Source organism: Dermacentor variabilis, chromosome 10 (genome assembly GCF_050947875.1).
Source record: "Dermacentor variabilis isolate Ectoservices chromosome 10, ASM5094787v1, whole genome shotgun sequence".
In the NCBI taxonomy this organism is placed as follows: Eukaryota; Metazoa; Arthropoda; class Arachnida; order Ixodida; family Ixodidae; genus Dermacentor; species Dermacentor variabilis.
In genome coordinates, this window is record NC_134577.1 from 18,310,001 (window position 1) to 18,327,960 (window position 17,960).

The following is a 17,960-nucleotide window of genomic DNA, read 5'->3' on the forward strand; positions in this document are numbered from 1 at the left end:
ATAATGCGGCCATTTGACCTTCACTGTGTTCTGCAAAGCACTGAAATCAACCGCGTTAGACGTAAAGCAAAAATATGCAATTAATTAACTGACAAACACCTGCTGTCGCTGTAATCTGACCGAGACTTCACAGCCAAACGAAAACACAGAGTGGAATGCTCCCAAGGCCGCGCGCTCGCGTTATCGCATTTAGTTAGTTGACTGCACATTGTATATATAGGATGTGTACCAGGTGCATGTATATTTTCTGTTTCCCGCGTGGTGTTGTTCGTCGTGCAGTTTCAATCACGCTTGTCTAGAGTGGTCGATGGGTTGGCTGGAGGCTGCGCCAGCGTCTCTGCAGCTGCTACCTCGCTGGATATATATATATATATATATATATATATATATATATATATATATATATATATATATATATATATATATATATATATATATATATACAGGAAAAAGACGACGAACTTTTAGGAAAACTTATTTACTAAACGTTTTCGGCTGGTGGACCAGCCTTCGGCAGAGTACAGTAATGCATGAACAACACATACAAAGCTGTGTATGTGCTGTTCATGCATTACTCTGACTCTGACGAAGGCTGGTCCATCAGCCGAAAACGTTTAGTAAATGAGTCTTCCTAAAAGTTCGTCGTCTCTTTCCTGCATATCCTGGGTGCTGAACTTTGAAGAACCCCCTCCTATATATATATATATATATACCTATATATATATGTGTGTGTGTGTGTGTGTGTGTGTGTGTGTGTGTGTGTGTGTGTGTGTGTGTGTGTGTGTGTGTGTGTGTGTGTGTGTGTGTGAGTGTGTGTGTGTGTGTTTGTGTGTGTGGAGAGAGACGTCATAATGGAAAGGCGGGGGGGGGGGGGGGTTAACCGGGCTGAGTGGTAGGCTACCCTGCACAGGGTGAACGTGCTGTGTCTATGCTTCCTCCGCGCGCTAGGATATGTGGTCTGCAGTGCTGTAGGTATGGAAAGCTTGAGCTCACGGTTCCTATACACAGGCGGTTCCGACATCGAAAGGCACATTCGTCTGGTATTCAAATCACAATTGCCGTTGAAGCCGATGGTTCGGAATGCGCCTTTCACACCAACGAGCTTCTTCATTGCTCTCACTTTTTTTCTGATCGATGACAGCCGCCCAGCTTTCGTTCAATCTCGGGTAACCTCTCTCCACCGCTGTTGCGTATTTCGACGGCAAAAGCAGCGCCCGCCGCAGAACCTTGCCTGACACGGCCGGTGACCGCCAATGGAAAACATTTATTCTCAGTCAGCCGTGCACCATTGCCTGCGCACGCGCGTGTACCGTATTTTTCGGTTAGCAGTTGGCACGCACTGTACATTTCGCGCAACACTGAGAGCTTTCGATAAAACTCTGTCCCATAAGGAGCGAACATCTTTTGTGGACACCAATCTCGACGAGCAGCTCTAGCAAGGCAACTGTCTCATACACATAAGCACTCACCACTTCTCTTATCATCATCATCCATCCCAGTACTTTCACTCCCCTTCGCTCTTCCCCAGTGCAGAGTAGCAGACTAGAGCGCACTATAGCTCAGGTCGACCTCTCTGTCTTTCCTGTCAATAAATTGTATTCTATATTGTGGAGATCATTCCGTTGGGTTAATTTGCGCGCCACGAAATTACAATGTGAGCGAGGTCATTGTCTTTTTTGAAGTATCGAAGACAGTGTTTCCGACACTCACCCTAGGCCTGTTAAGGTGAGAATAGCACTCCTGGGAACTCAAACCATCTATGTGGAGGCTGTCAGAACCGTATCGAATTGGGCCGGCTGTCAAACGTGAAGTGAATAGTACAAGAACAAACCAAAATAAAAAGGAAAAGAAGCCATATGAAATTGAAAATAAACACAGCACCGTTTGTCTGTGCCTCAAGTGGCCAAAGTTAATCCGCAGCCTTTCACTTCGCCCTACTTCGTAACCCGGTGTGCAGTTCCGGAATTCTCTATTGAGAATCGAGGACATGTACATATTCTCGTTTGCGTCATTAGAGAGCTTTAGCTTAGGGGACGCAAGCGGCCTGCGTACGCAAGAACTGGGGGCGATGGTACTGCGCATGCGCAGACCCAGACATAGGAGTCTGCGCATGCGCAGTACCGTCGACCCTAGTTCTCGCGTACGCAAGCCGCTTGCGTCCCCTAAACTAAAACTCTCCACTGTCTTCTGCTACGTTTCCTTCGCGCTGAAATCCGTGCTCACGCACGCTCAGATATATCTAGCGCGAACGAAACATATACACGAACATCGAGCGTACGCCGGAAACTGCGGCACCTCGACTCGCACGCATATCTCGCGCCGTTCACCGCGCGTCTCGTTCGAGCGGCGTGCGTGCGCGGTGTGCACCGCACCGGAGCGGCATGCTCTGGCGTGCGGCGAATTGCGCCCGTTCGTCTGTGACCCGCGACCGACGCCGCCGGAGGCGGGACCGGAGCGTTTCAAGAGCGGCGGCGTTGTTTAACAACGTTCGTTGTGCGTGCGTTACGCAGGCCGCGCGCTAGTCGCACGCGCAATGCGCGTTCCGATATGTATCGCGTCGCGGCTCGCAAGAAAGCCGGCGCGCGCCCCGCGACCGCTGCGGAAAGCGCACGAGTGCTACTTCCAGTGCGCCGGACGCGTCGCGTTGCTTCGTGGCTACAATCATAGAGTTTCTCACTATAACATCCACTATAACATCTGGCGCCACCGTCTATGGGAGTTTCTTAAGGGGGCACCGTGCCGTCATGGGAATGACGGTATATGTGTCTGCGAGGCTCATGTTGGCTGGTGTTGTAAGAGGCTTCGTCTAAAACGTGGATATGGCTACGCAAATAACGCGTTCTCAAAGTAAAATCTTCATAAAATGTTTCCATTCACGCATATTACATCTTTACTCACCCACAGTGCATGAGCAAGCGAAGAAAAGCAAGAACAGACGAACAACTGTTTCAAAGCGAGCGCGAACCTTGTCGTATGTCCTCCAACTTTAGCGGCCCGCTGATACTTTTTACGTAACATGTAGTCGTACACACAATAACAAGTTCTCATAGTTAAACAAAACATGTTTTCGCTTAATAATAAAGCTAAAACAGCTTTTCACGTGCTGTTTTAGTAGAAAATGAATCATTGTGACAGACGGAACGGTAATTGTCAAGCGCGTTTTCAAGGTGTCCTGTCTCTACGAGAACGATGCCAATCCGAAGTCGCACTATACCGGCATTCCCATGCATACAACAGCGCAGCAGCGCCAGATTTCCCTCTAGGTGATGTAGTGAGAAACTCTATGGGTATATACGACAACCGGCAAGCAAGAGGTTCGGAGAAACAACGTGTGCCTGAGCTCAGCGGTGTTAGAAAGTGTTTGACGATATTCGTTTCCCCTTACGCACAAGTCACATTCTATATTGGAGTGTACACCTTTATCTATAGCGCTTAGCTTTAAGCTTATTGCTCGTTTTTTCAAGTGACGTCTTCAATATTGGATATAAGCGCACAGGAAGCCGTGCCCAAGTGTTATAACGCCGATGCGAGTCATCTACGAGGCAGCAATAGGGCAGGTGCAGAAACAGGCACGGGAATTCGTGATACGTACTGCTGTGAGAACGCAGAAACAAACTGTACACCACGAGGGGACACAGACGACCGCAAATCTTATATACCGAAACCGGCCAACCGACGAACCGTACAACAAACCGCATAACTATTGCTGAGGTAAACGCAAAATTATTACCGCGCATGCGTGCCGCGGCAATGGATAATGCTGTTTTGTGTAAGCCCTGCGTTAGGAAAATTTTGATTGTAGTCCGCAGTTTGTGATGCCGTTTAATTTGGCGCTGGTATCATGAATAAACAATCCAGTAACCAACTAGCCCGCTTAACAGCATTATGTACTGGCAGACATAAGAAGCAGTGAAGACAGGATAAGTTATAATGTCCGCGAATAAAATGCACCACGTATACTTCAGAGCGTTGTGCTGTGAAGCAAACGAAATGATTACTGGAGCAGCTGCTGTGCCAGAAAATCGACTGCCGCTTAGAGGAGACGCAAACAGCAAACGCTTCGATGCGTTACGTTGAATCCAGCTACGGCCCTCACGTGATTGTTTGTTTTGCAGCGCACAGCCGCAACGCTAGATCTACAGCCACAAGTCTGCAGTCGCCTGAACATGTTATGCAACCAGATTCCGGTAGCATGCATAGGACCGCATCTTTGCAACACGCATCGAAAGGTAAAGAAGATGAAACTACCTAAGTTAGAGACAACTTTGAAAAGACAGGAATTGACAAAAATAAATATAAAAAAATAAACAGCGTGTCGGATTATTATCGTTTCGTACAAAGTACAAAGACCTGATACTGTGACGGTCAGGTGATTTCGTGTAATGGATGTGTCAGTCGTTATCGGCAGCTGTAAACGCTATAGTGCGACGGTGGAAGGTAAGTGGGAAAAACAGTTGCGGGTGTTTGTCACACTTGAAACAAAGCGCATGCGGCTGGCATGTCCTAGCCTTTAGGATAAGCCTAAGCTTTCTTCGGGCCCGGCACTGAGCCTGCTATCTAATCTTCGCAACAGAACAACATTCACTCATGGTCGTTGCAGGTGTTATTCCTAGTTGTAAACGTCAGTTGCCCTAAGGTCAAGATCATTATGCATCCAAACGCAGATAAAGTGCGATGACACCACGCCACGCGCGCAGAGTCCTCGGCTGAGATGCCGAACAAAACGACTCTAAAACGGCCGATAAGGTTACGAACGAGGAAACGGAGTTCTCCTTTTGTTTTGCTTTCTTTGTTTCCAAGCACAGTAGGATTGCACTGTCGCCGCACTGGCACGAAAATAAGATTAAACTATACGAACAGTGAGACTGCGAAAGGAAACAAAGTATTAATTTAGTATGTTAGTAGCGATGTAACGATAACGTGATTGTGTTACATGTTTGACGCTTGCATTGCGGCATCTGTAATTATTTGTTTCGTACGCACTTGGGTTCGAAGACACCGGCGTTTATTGGAGCTGTGTTCGTGCAACGTTCACAATTATCGCGCCTTTCGATGCTAGGATATGCGGGAATGCATACTACGTATGTGTGTATGTGAAATGATTTTATAGCCGTAGCAGTGGCCACAAAGGCGCCGCTGAGTTACGTAGAAGAGACAAGATTGTGCAACAAATTTGGGTTATGTGACACCTAACACTGCGTGTCCTTGAATGTTTCTATGTCTGACATTGAGTGCGACAACACGGCGCGTTGATGGACTGTTTGACCGCGTCCACGTTGTCTTCTGTTTTCATACTTACCTTATTTACTATTTTTCTCTCTCATATTTCGCACCTCCTTCCCCTTCCTCTTTACAGGGTAGGTAAATGGACATATCCTCTGGTTACCCTCCCTGTCTTTCTTCTTACTTTGCGTTCCGCGTATTTCTTTTCTTTTTGTTCTCGTTTACTGTACAATGAGGCATGACTGGTGTCATTGAAATCTGCTGGCATCTACTGTGAATTCGTGTAACTTTCAAAAAACGACTCAATGAAATAGGAAGAGAGAGAAAGCGAGTTATAGCAGCTCACCTGCGGCGCCTGAGCGTTCGGCTTTCCCGCGCTGACGGAAGACGCCGGTCGCGCACCCAGCAGAGACGCGGCGAGGAACGTCAGGAGCACGTCAATCACACACGCGCACAACCTCATCGCGCAGTCTTGGCGACGTCGACGATCGGGCGCCGCCTGCAAGCACACTCTCAGTCACACTTTCACGAACCAATCACACTCGATAGCGAGCCATCAAATCCTTCCTTTCGTCTCCGAAAAATAAAAATAAGAGTGAATTTCCGGTCCCCCGGCAGAAGCGAGGCGGCAGGTGCTACACGGTGAAGCGAAACCACGGTCAGAGAGGATGCGGAGCGGAGTCCCAGCAGCCACTTCGAAGGTAATCGCCAACTTTTGCTTTCCGTCTGAGACGCGTCCTTTGGTTTCGTCGGGGCGACTTCTAGTCACTGTGCGCTGCCATCGACCGGCGAAACGCGAACGCACGCACGGCGACAAAACACGACGGGCAGTGACAGAGACCGCAGGATGCATCAGCGGTCATCGCGGTAACGCGTTGCCGCAACTAGATGACGCTGTCACGACCCATCGGTCGGTGATCAATCATGCATCGACTTCGAGAGACGAGCGTGCGCGACCGTTGTCGAGGGGGCGGCGGAAGGGTTAGGTTCACCAACGCGGCCGGTCGTCGTCGGCAAACTGTACCGGCGTGGTGTTTTGGCAGCGCGTCGTCGGCCCTAGCACGACTCGCCGGCTACGCTCACGCTAGACCGACTGCGCCCGTTTCGTCGACGGCGCTGACACAAACGCCGAACCGACCGAACGGCGCGCACTCTTTCTTTAACCCTTGCGGCCGAGCGCGCGGTGTGGTCGAGGAGGAGAGAAAAAAAAACCTCTCCTCCGCACTCCCTTTTCCCGAACGTCGCGCTGACAGAGTCCTCCTCTCTTACTCCCTCCCAACTGCTCTCACCGGAGTCAAAAGAAGGTCACAAGCCGCGAGAAAGACGCCGCTTCCTGGCGAGAGAAACGTCGGTGCGGTGAAGCCCGCTTTACGTTCACCGCCGGTGAACTCTTTTTTGGCTGAACCGCTTTCACCGAAGAGCAAGATGTTTCGACGAGACCACTTTCTCATCACGCTTCCGACGATTTTTTTACGCAATGCGGGAGCCTTGGAAGGGCTCGAAAGCGTTCACTGGTGTCGTGCATTTTATTTTTTATTTCATATAGTTCAGAAATTCAATGCCAAATGTTTGCACGCAGTGTATGTCCCCATAGCCAATGGCTAATTGTGGGGCCATTTACAAAGGCGTAATTGGCGGTAATCTAAGTAAATAACGTATGATAGGCGTACATGGCCAAATAACAACAAAGATGCCCTCAGGAATAAAAATACACGCGAACTTACATTATAACATTGATGGAGAGTAGTTTATCAGCAAGCGAAAGTACGCCCTAAATTATAACTTCATAGTGAAGAAGTTAGAATTGCAATTGCTTGAAGGTGAACGCCTTAGATCTCTATGTTTCAAGGTCGCGTTGTGAGGTACACAAAATCAGAGCGCTCATGCCACTGCTCGCGCCGTTCGTCGTCGTCTTCTTCCACATCGCTGCCACATCCTTGCCGTTAACGACGCATAAAAAAGGCGCAGATAATTAACACGAAGGTAATGAAGGTACTCGAACCCACGACCTTTGGTGGGAGTCGAATCCATGACTTTTGGTGTTAATTAGGGCGAAGTTGATTAAAGCAAGTTAATTAATACAGAGTAAATTAAGGGGCTCGAACATACGACCTTCTGTGGCAGTCGAAACCTCAGCCTTTGGAGGGTGTCGAACCCTCGACTTTTGGTGTTAATTAGGGCGAGGTTGATTAAGCTACACTTATTAAGGTAGCTTTAATTAAGGCACTCGAACCCACGCCCTTTAATGGGAGAAAAGTATAATAAGAAGTAATAACGGATTCGAATGAGAATGTCAAGTAATTTAATGGATGTCTCTTGAGCGCGCAGGCATTCGCCTTCACCCTCTTTGGCGTATGCTAAAGTGACTGTCAATTTGTTATATAGGTAAGCCAAGTGCGAGTTGCTTGTACTGAAGGAAACTCAGGAAAGGGGATAGAGTTTCATTCTGCAACTGTTATGGTACGCATAACGAAACTTTTGTATGTTATAGTATCTATGTTATATCATTTATATAGGAACTAGTTCCGACGAGGCCGCCTTCAATGGCCTTATCTATACTGAAAGTAGACACTGCAGTGGGGGTTGTTATCAAGCCACTCTTTCCAGGGCAGATAAGAAGGTGAGGTAATTATTTTACACAAGAGATGCAGGCTCTAGACAAGTCACTAGACAAGTAATTCTGGTGCCAAAGAGTGTACATGCGTCCGTGCCGCTTTCCGTTCTATGAGCTGCAGTTCAATTTTGTTGCACATTGTCTTCCATGAGCTTCTTACACTTTGTCCCGTAATTTAGTCCTTTTATTTATCAGACTAAACCTTTATTGAAACAGTGACTTGTCACTCGAGATGGGAGCGATACTCCAGGAACCCTCTGGCCTGGATTTACGGCTCTAATATATATATATATATATATATATATATATATATATATATATATATATATATATATATATATATATATATATATATATATATATATATATATATATATATATATATGCTGTGATCTCGCCACGTCCTCTCACCCCATCTAGTTTCCTCTTCTTTTCAAATTCCTTCCTGCCTACCTTGCTGCTTTTATACCAACTCCTGTAAGCTTACCACACATCGTGTACGGAATTTCAACCAGGTTATCGCGACCATGAGGTTACCGTGGTCACGTTATCGCGGTCTACACCCACGTACAACCTGAGAGCGTGATTGAACAAGCTCAGTAAGTAGCGCTTCAAATTAAAAATGTTGACTCGTTTCTGATTGGGCGATGTTGTGTTAGGACTTCTTGTAGTACTCACATTGTTGTGAATGTGATTACTACAGACCGTTTTGCCAGAATCGCAACGGCTATTGGCGTCGTATAGCCACGTTTGACGCTGGGCGCTCTTCCCTTTCTTTCGTACAATTGAACGTATACGATGTGCGCTCATACTCAGTCTGGTTGATGAGCAAAAGAAAGTGCCGAGGGGAACCACAGATACTGTCAAAAAACTGCGATAGCTGGCCAGGCGACAGCGGTGACAGAGAGCATGACATCTCCGAAGACGGCACCATGACTTCGCATATATATATATATATATATATATATATATATATATATATATGTATATATATATATATATATATATATAATATGCGAAGTCATGGTGCCGACATTGCAGGAGTGACAGAGATTTCTCGCGTAATCATAGCCCAGAGATCAAGACAGCAGTGCTAGCGTATATGCAACTAAAAATCAAATCAGCGCAAGTCGACACAGCCTGTTAATTGCTCTAAGCGCAGTCGACAAACAAGCGGCTCCACGGTACAGGAGCAAGGAGCGAGCGACACGGCAGGCAGCAATTATGGGGTCCCCTGACATGACAGCCAATCACGTCGATCGCGACGCAGTGATGACCGGCATTGTTCGGTGACAATTCCGCTGCGTGAGCGCATACATGCCTGGGAGAGAGGACACGATACAAGCGCGGCAAGGATATGTTATAAGCGCGCGAAAACGCGCAACATTTAAGACTTCTAAGAAGCAGAAATTGTCCGTCAACCAAAAGCCCGTCGTTCATGCCGGGCAATGCATACTGTTCTTCTTCGCCAGCGCCGCGAGCAGCAAATATTCTTGGCGGTGTTGTTTATAGCCTTATCGTAGACGCCACGACGGCCGCATTTTGATGGGGGTGAAACTGGAAAAGCCCCGTGTACTTAGGTTTAGGTGCACGTTAAGGAACTCCAAGTAGTCAAAATTCAAACTACGGCGTGCCTATGGCGTCAAACTACGGCGTGCCTCATAATCAAATCGGGATTTTGGCACGTAAAACCCCATAATTTCTTTTTATCGAAGACTAGCTTTTAATGGGAGTACCAAATGTACCCAGCGTTGCCAGCTAGGTTATAGATACAAATACGTTAGTGTTGATTACATTTTACATAGAATTGCGTAGTTTTCTGTGGTTGGTTGCGGATCGGTGCGCTTACTTGTAATTTCATTGACTTTTAACCGAATCTTTACGAAAACCGTGCCAAAATATATAGGCTGTTCTAATCAGATTCCCTGGGATGCTGCCATATTGAATGTTAATGTGAAAGTTTTGTAACTATAATGTCAACGAATGATACACACGCTCCGGTAAGAAAATACATTTAGTTGCAATGCAGTGAAATGACTTTAAAAAAGATAACATAGCTCCCTAGTATCGGTCCCAGAAGTGTTTGATTGGCCTCATTGCGTCTCTGCATACAGCAACTTATCAATCGCATGACACTTTTTGCGCCGGAAACGCAGAATCATTAAAGGATTCTTTCTGCAGTTTGCTTTACTAAAACTGTGCAGCGTTGTGGAAGCTATAGAAGCAGCGTCAGCCGTTCAAGGAGACGTTCTCTAACTTGCGCAGACTAGCAATAGAGAAGGAGGCGTACAAGATGAATGAATGAATGAATGAATGAATGAATGAATGAATGAATGAATGAATGAATGAATGAAGGAAGGAAGGAAGGAAGGAAGGAAGGAAGGAAGGAAGGCATCATTTTTTTATATATGTATACTACCGGATTCAGGATTTCCTCCATGATACAGTGCTAGCGTCTCTTATTCTGGTTCTGTCTCAATCCTTGAATGAGCGAGCGATATTTACATCTGACTATTGATCACATGGCATTGACTACGCCGGCTTTCTTTAGCTTACCGAAATTAAGCGACATTTGGTAAAAGCTAGGTTATGTTAAAAGGGTGATGGTTTGGGCTAGTTGGTTTTTATAGGTTCAGCTAAATTAAGCCTCGAGTGGCACTGTCGTGGCACCCGCATCACGTAATCACCCAAACTACCCCTAGAATCACAAGAAATCACTTTTCTCCGAACATTTTCCCTCCGCCTTAAATTATCCCAACTTCCTTCCTTAGCTATGCGACGTTCGCGAAACGTTTGTGGTTGGCCAACGTCTTGGTTCTATTGCTGGCTACCCTAATTACTCTAAATATAGAATACATTCTAGGTAAGCTTCGCTAGGGCCGACTGTATCAAGATATGAAATATATACGTTACTAAGGATAGAAGAAATAAGGCGAAAGCAAGAGGAAAATATCAATGAGCACTACACACACGCACGAACAAGTCATAGGCACACGTCAGTGCACCAGCGCCGAAAGCACAGTTCAGTATCTGGGACGATCACTCATCACATCGAAGTGTAGGAGTCCGCAGATGCTAGTCCGCGCATGTAAACGCAGGTGTAATATACAATGCCCACATTTACACGACTAACTGATCGCGGGAAGCACAACACGGACTCAAAATAAATGCGGTAAAAAAGAAGCGCAATGTATAGCGCAAACAAAACACGATTAGAGTCACTTATAGGCAGTCTATCAAATTAAGTGCCGACGCGATTTTTTGCTGGCGGCCGTCACTAGCCAACGTACTGGCGCCGACCATTAAAGGCCATTTCTTTAGTTAGCTGCGAGGAGCATTGCCAACCCAGACCGCGATAACAGGACACCAACCGCAACTCGCCGCGTTAGCCCATGTAGCTATATGGCGTTACGCTGCTGAGCTAGAAGTCGCGGGTTCGATCCCTGCCCTGGCGGCCGCATTTTTTATGCGAGTGGAATGCAATAACGCTCGTGTGCCGCGCATTGGGTGTACTTCATTAAAGAATCCCAGGTGGTACAAAAAAAAAGATTAATCCGGAGCCCACTCACTACGGTGTGCCTCAAAGTGAAATTGTGATTTTGCCACGCGGAGAACCCCAGAATTTTCTATATAATTTTAACTACAGGACACCAACCGTAGCTCCCGCAACGGTGCACCGTTTTAGTTAAAGGAAACACGTGGCTTTAGGAACGCAACCGGGTGCGCATAGTCATCGATGAAATTTACAGCCAGCAGTTATCTGTCCCCAGGTCAATACGAGGGACAATAGGTGCGGTGTAAAATGTGCCATCGACGCTTTCGTTGCGATTTTATTGGAGCGCTCGTAGTGCTAGCCAACATTATCTGTCACGTGCGCGTCGATGGCTGCTAAGTGCTGCTCAGCGACTCTTTTGAGGTCGACGTTTCTCTCGGCGCTCTCCCCGTGCAAACTGCGTGTCGGTGTGCACCGAGAGACGTGGATTCGTTCGTATGCTCGTAAATCACGTGTGCTATAAGTTCTCGGTTCTCGCTTTTTCTTTTATTGGATTCGTTTCTTGTCGGTTTGTGAGGAAAGTACGCGTCCGCTATCACAGAAAGAAAGAAAGAAAGAAAGAAAGAAAGAAAGAAAGAAAGGAAGAAAGAAAGAAAGAAAGAAAGAAAGAAAGAAAGAAAGAAAGAAAGAAAGAAAGAAAGAAAGAAGCGACAAAGAAATGTACGTTTTTTGAAGCTATTCACCGAACAATGGTGCTCCAAATACAGTCTGCCAATGTACTTACATTCTAAACAAGACCCCTTTTCCCACTTTCTACAAACATGGTACAGAGAGAAAATAAAATACAACGTGCCCCCTCCCCCCTAAAAAATACCTCCCAATTGGTAAAAAAAATACAAAGAAGCCCGAAAAGAAAGAATGTTGCGTTGTGAGAAAAATAAAGCGTTTTACGAGCGATAGCCTGCTTCAGGAGCTTCATTCAAGCTAATCGTGGTTTCCGCAACCCGTGCAGAATAATGTACAAGAAGTAAACGTTGTGGATCGAAAGCCCACGTCCAAGTCCCTTTTTTTCTTAATTGATACCCGTTCTTCCTTCCTCGTCCTTCCCTTTCTTTTTCTCTTCTCTCTCTCTCTTTCTTTCTTTGTCGATTAAGCGTTCTGCAGTTTTGCAGTGCGAAAGAACCAAAATACGCATGTGCCTAAGTGAGTGATCACTTCAGAAATTTTACCAATTCGCCGGATTATGTTGCATAAAAACCCAGTTCGTCATTTAATCGGGAGGGATGGGTAGGAGGTCACGTGAACATCAGCGTTTCGCATACTCGTTCGGATCCCGTAGACCACATGCACCTAAAGTCATCATCATATCATTGAGCCTTTGTGTTAGGCGTCACTCGGCAACGGCTGGTGGATTTAGCACAGCCACAGTAATGATTGCTGGGAATTTTTGTTTTTGACGTCGTCGTTGTTGTTGTCATTGTTGTTGGCGCACACATATGGCGCCGGCTGCTTCTTTCCTCAGGAAAAGATGGCGCAGTTAAATGTATAGTTTTGCTGATTGACTTACTTGATGATATTGTAAATGTTTCCGGCTCCTATCATATAGTATCGTCCAGGAGGAGTAGAACTGGGGATCGACGTCCCCAAGGGTGTACTGAGAGCTGTAGCTAGGAGGGACGTCGCATAGTGCAGAGTTCCGGGTCAGTACAGAGGCTTTATTTAGTCTAGCCGCCGGCGAGAAAGCTTTAGACATATACTTCTCAGCACACGAAGTCTTCAAAATGGCGGTTCTCGCCGCTGTGTTCTCAGCACCCTGCAAGCCGAGAAGTGCGCTTTCGAAAAGGGCGTAGCTGAAGTCTCTCTTGCGGCGTTTCCTTTTTCTTTCTTTTTTTTTTTTCGCCGGCGTCCGCAACAGGCGACCACGAAGTCAGCGCGGCGACCTTGCTCCACAACACACGTGCGACCGGTTTTCTGGCTTTGTCTATCTGCTGTCTCACTACTAGCTCGGGGACAGAGACTAAGCAGGTCGTGTTACCATGCACAACGCGCGCAGTGGTTATAACGGTCGTGGTTGCGTGGAATCGAGATCCGAAGACATTTCCTGCACCAGAGGACAGTGGGAATATGCAAAACAAAAATAACCAAACGAAAACAAAAAAAGCGGGTCGGGTTTTCGGTGCAGGTGTCACGGCGCTCCAGGGGCGACTGCCATCGAATCCGTATGTATTCACAGCGAGGCTCGATCCTCCGTGATCTGGCCGAAATCTCGCCGACGGAGCTGATCACTTGAGGACGTTGCTCGAATAGGGCACGGTGCATACGCTCGTGGAACGTGACGTTTCTAAACAAGGAACGCGAAAATATCTTCGACATCGTGTTAAGCGGGAGAACGCCATATATCTACGGAGCCACCGAAAATAGAGCTACCAGCTCACGCCTTCGTGTTTCTCATAAAAGAACCTGCGTTCCCTCAGTAGCGCTTGAGGCTGCCTATTATGTCGTGGCACAAACGGAAGGCATGATGAAACCTGAGGCTTGCGCGGCGCAACATTCTAGAGCACAGGCCGCGGGCCACCAAACACCACGTTTTTATTCATTGCCTTCTTTTGTACTCAGAACAAAATAATGCAACGTCGTCTTGCATGTTACGGATATCTGATTACAGTAGATAACTCTAGAAAAATGGGAGAGAAATCGGAGATGATCGTCATTTTTCTTTTTTATTTCGCGCGCGATAACTTATATTTTCGATGTTTTGAGATTTTTCAATTACGCCGACAAAACGAAAAATAATAACAATACGTAAAGGGTCTGAATACAATTTGCTGCGAATTTAGAATGTATGAAAGTATGCACAAAATTTTCGAAAGAAACTCATGAAGTCAAATAAAATTACCAAGAAAGGCCCAAGGAACGTTTGCTAATTCGTGTGTGGGCTTGCGCAGTTCCATTAACAAATTTGTGTGAAGTAGTTACTAAAAGTGTGGAAATAGAAAACATTCTTATCTTTTTTTAGACTCGCATTCGGAACATCGTGCAAGCTGCGCAAGCCGCATTTTCCGCTTTGTCTCGGCTAAGATTTTTTCATGTTGAAACTAGGGTATGTGCTGAGACAAACGCTCAGCTCCGATATGTGGAGGGATTTCGCTATCTGAAAAAAAAAAAAAAAAGTAGACTGGGTTCCCCTTCCAGCTGTCCTTCTTGAAAACACAGGCGGACACCGTTTTCGGGGCAGAGCGCATACGCCAAACAAAACATTCGAGTGAAAAAAAAAAAACAGCAACGTCAAAATGAACAGCCGACCTGCTTATCTCTCCTCATTTGTGTCACTAACATTGCAGCCATTAGGCAAAATAAATGTGTACACACGTGTGCGGTCTGTATTTGTTTGTTTGTTTGTTTGCTTTCCCCTTCTTCATTGGCCTTTGCACCAACTGAACAGGAGCGGGTTACCTCGAAATGCTGATGATTTTTCGCCGAAAGCGCGCTTGTCTAGTCGCCCGCGTGACGCACCAGTGCCCGCGAAAAGGCCCTAATCGTCCTTGTGCAACTTTTCGCGGAGCGGTCGTTGAGGCGCGCGGTCATCCCTTGATTGCCGTCAGAGAGACGAGCGCTCACGTGCGAGCGACTCGGCGCAATCCTCCTTCAGCGTGTCGGTGTTGCCCGTCACTGCACCATTGATGCGCGCGTGTGTGCGTGTCCGTGTTCTTTAACTGCACAGGTGGTGAGCGTTTGTGTGACTGCCTGTGCTTGCTTGCCTGCCGTGCTATTTTTCTTTTTTCTTCTTTCATAACGCTTTTTATTTGCACAAGAAAGTGCTTCAAGTACCTTAAACACTAGATACGCCTACGCAAAGCCCTTACGGGATTGCTGTACCCAGGCGTGTAAGTTCGTGAACACTGCTGCTTTGTTCGTGTGCGTGTGTGTGTGCGTGCGCATTGCCAACGTCAGCGCGGCGTCTCTCTGAGCAATGCGTCGCCGGCCGTTTGATGGCACGCACAATAAACGGCCGTGCCGCCGTAAAGTGAAGGACCCGTAAAACCGTCCGCGGTGTCGCTGTCGACGTGAAAACTGTCCCGCATCAGTTGCAGTTGCCACCGGTACGTGTTGTAAGCGCGAGCAATCAGCGAGCGGCTGTTGGCAACCGGGCGATGTGGACACCGTGTATGACGGCTTCTCTTCACCGGCAAAACAACGCAGTTGACGCGAACGTTCAGCACGAACGCCTGCGCTCGTTATAAACGTCGATATTCGCAGTTTTACCTCTCTCTCTCTCTCTCTCTCTCTCTCTCTCTCTCTCTCTCTCTCTCTCTCCAGTGCTTTTCTCGTTTTCAGGTGGCGATGCTGGAAAAGAAAACCTCTTTTTCTTTTAAGTCTGGCGCTACTCTGCGCTCTGTGGACTACTTACTACTCGTGAAAAATTGGCATCTTATAATATAACGCAGCCTTCAGGTGGGAAATGTTCTTAATAAGAAGCTTCAATGCTCCGAGCCCTAAGAGAGCGCCCTGCCGCTGTAAATATTGTTCCTCGATTAACTTTGACATATGTGCGCCAGGGTGTCTCTCTTTAGAGATGTGCGGTCGATTCGCTATTATTTTAAAACGCGGCAGCGCGGTTATATAACTATTAATTACACGCGTCGTTCATACAGATGCGCAACTTTTCTTTCTTTTTCTACGTCAACTACTGACTAAATATGCACGCGAATGGCATAGTTATCTATATAGTTATCTGTATAGTATAGGTAGACTCATTAATTGTGCTCATGGTCGCATGCAGGCCTGTAAACTATCCCGAATTTCCAGCGAAGTTTACGAATTTGGGTTCTTTTTACTATTTTAGTAATTTTGCGTCACGATTTGTGAAAAATAAATCCTGTTCGCGGAAAACGTTTAGCACGTCGGTCTCCGAACCTTCCTCTGGAAGTCTTCTGTCGGTGAATCGATGCTTCGGGCTAGTTTACACAGACATGTTGCTGAAGCAGTAGAAACCTCCGCAACAGAATAATCATTGAAAAAGTCACTGCGATGTGAAAACAATATGTTGCTTGTCAGTATTTGCTATTCCAAGTTTGCTGCTACTTATAACGAGTTAAATCTTTGTTAATAGAGTGCGTATGTATTCATAAAAAAGAAGGCCTCGTATCGGTGCAAGCTTTTGAAAAAGATACCCGCTATCACCGGCATAGGTGGTCATGCGAGACAGGCCACCGGCGCGGAATGGAAAACAGGGGAGAAGAGGAGAGAAAGCTTCGCTTTAAAACGGGCCTCATATTCGCAATAAGCACATAAGATTACATATATGTACAAGCTTTCTGCGTTATTTCTCGAAGAATAAATATTTTTTTGGTCTAAGACCCACATCATCCCCTTAAGGATGTACAATAACGTAAACGATAAAGAGACTGGTAGCGGAACAGCTTGCCAGCATATGCAGAAGGAGCTGTCGAAGGCCTGAGGCTGCGCGCCATGTGACCGTACGAACAAAACTTCATTCCCGCATTGTGGCTAGAGCATAGGAAAAACAAGTGGACCAGCGTCTTCGTTCTCTTAGGTCTGCAGCACGCGGAAGAGAATGTGTAGGGACCCGGCCGAAGACATTACCGTGTCTCATCGGCCAGACATATAACCGACTTCCAACCAGGCTATGCGTTCCAGTCATTACATGCCGAGGCGTACGCAATGGCGAACCGTATGTAGTCTGCAATCTGTTCTTTAATCAGCCGTATACTGTTCCGCTTGTTGCCCGTAGAGCCCCGCACAATAGGAGCATCTTGGATGCGAACGGCCTAATGGCACCGATCGAAGAATCCACCGCGCCACACTTCGATCACGGTGGCCGATACGAATCGGGGCAATGAAGGGGAACGCCTCGTGAATGATTCTTTAAAAGAGAAGAGTCTCGTGGCTACGCCTTCCGACAGCTATACGCTCCAGTCAAAATCTGTGACGGAACATTACGTCATCGCTGGCAGACATGTGTCAGTCGACGTGCTGGTACCATTGAGTACACTGTGAGTTGAGATTGTCCCTATATTCACATTGATCATCAGGCGCGCAGCTTCTGTTTTCACGTGCTTCGATTCCGAAATCGAAAATCACTACTCTTTTAAACCGTCTACCTCCACTGATGACGTATAATTTCCAAAACGAACGTTTTCCTTTCTATATCTCTCTCTTTCACTGTTCTTTTTATCTTTCCTTTTTTTCTTGCTTTTTCTTTTTGCCTTCTTTTAGCTTTCGTTTGTTTTCGAGTACATCGCTAAACTTTCGTTAACAATAACGCGCACAACCTTGCGGCGAGAGTGAAGGAAAAAATGCATTGTGATCACATACTCGAGGTCCAGAAGTGAACCTACGACCACCAAACAGCACGGACGTGGTGAACTCTGGATTACTGAGTTGTTTGCTCCAAGTGATCACTTTCCATCTCACATGATTAACTTCTCTATGTATTTAGCATGTCTGCGGGCGTGACTGAAATGGCACTTTCTATATTCAAGCGTTTTTAATTGTGAAACTCTAGAGTTTGTTGACGCCACGAAGCGCTCGAAGTCTGTGCACAGCAGCAGGTGCTAGTTTATCAATTGATGCTATAGCAGCCGTACGCACTTTTCTGCAAAAGGATGG

The 17,960-nt window shown here is 46.6% G+C and overlaps 1 protein-coding gene across 1 annotated transcript in view; it reads right to left on the reverse strand.

Moving 5' to 3' along the window:
- Positions 1 to 6,366, reverse strand: part of LOC142560037 (A disintegrin and metalloproteinase with thrombospondin motifs 18-like) — a 149,918-nt gene extending 143,552 nt beyond the window's left edge. Inside the window, exon 1 of the mRNA XM_075671801.1 lies at positions 5,570 to 6,366. Within this exon, the coding sequence (XP_075527916.1) occupies positions 5,570 to 5,686 (117 nt within the window). The 5' untranslated portion in view covers positions 5,687 to 6,366. The remainder of the gene's footprint in view (positions 1 to 5,569) is intronic.
- Between the last annotated feature and the right edge of the window lie 11,594 nt (positions 6,367 to 17,960).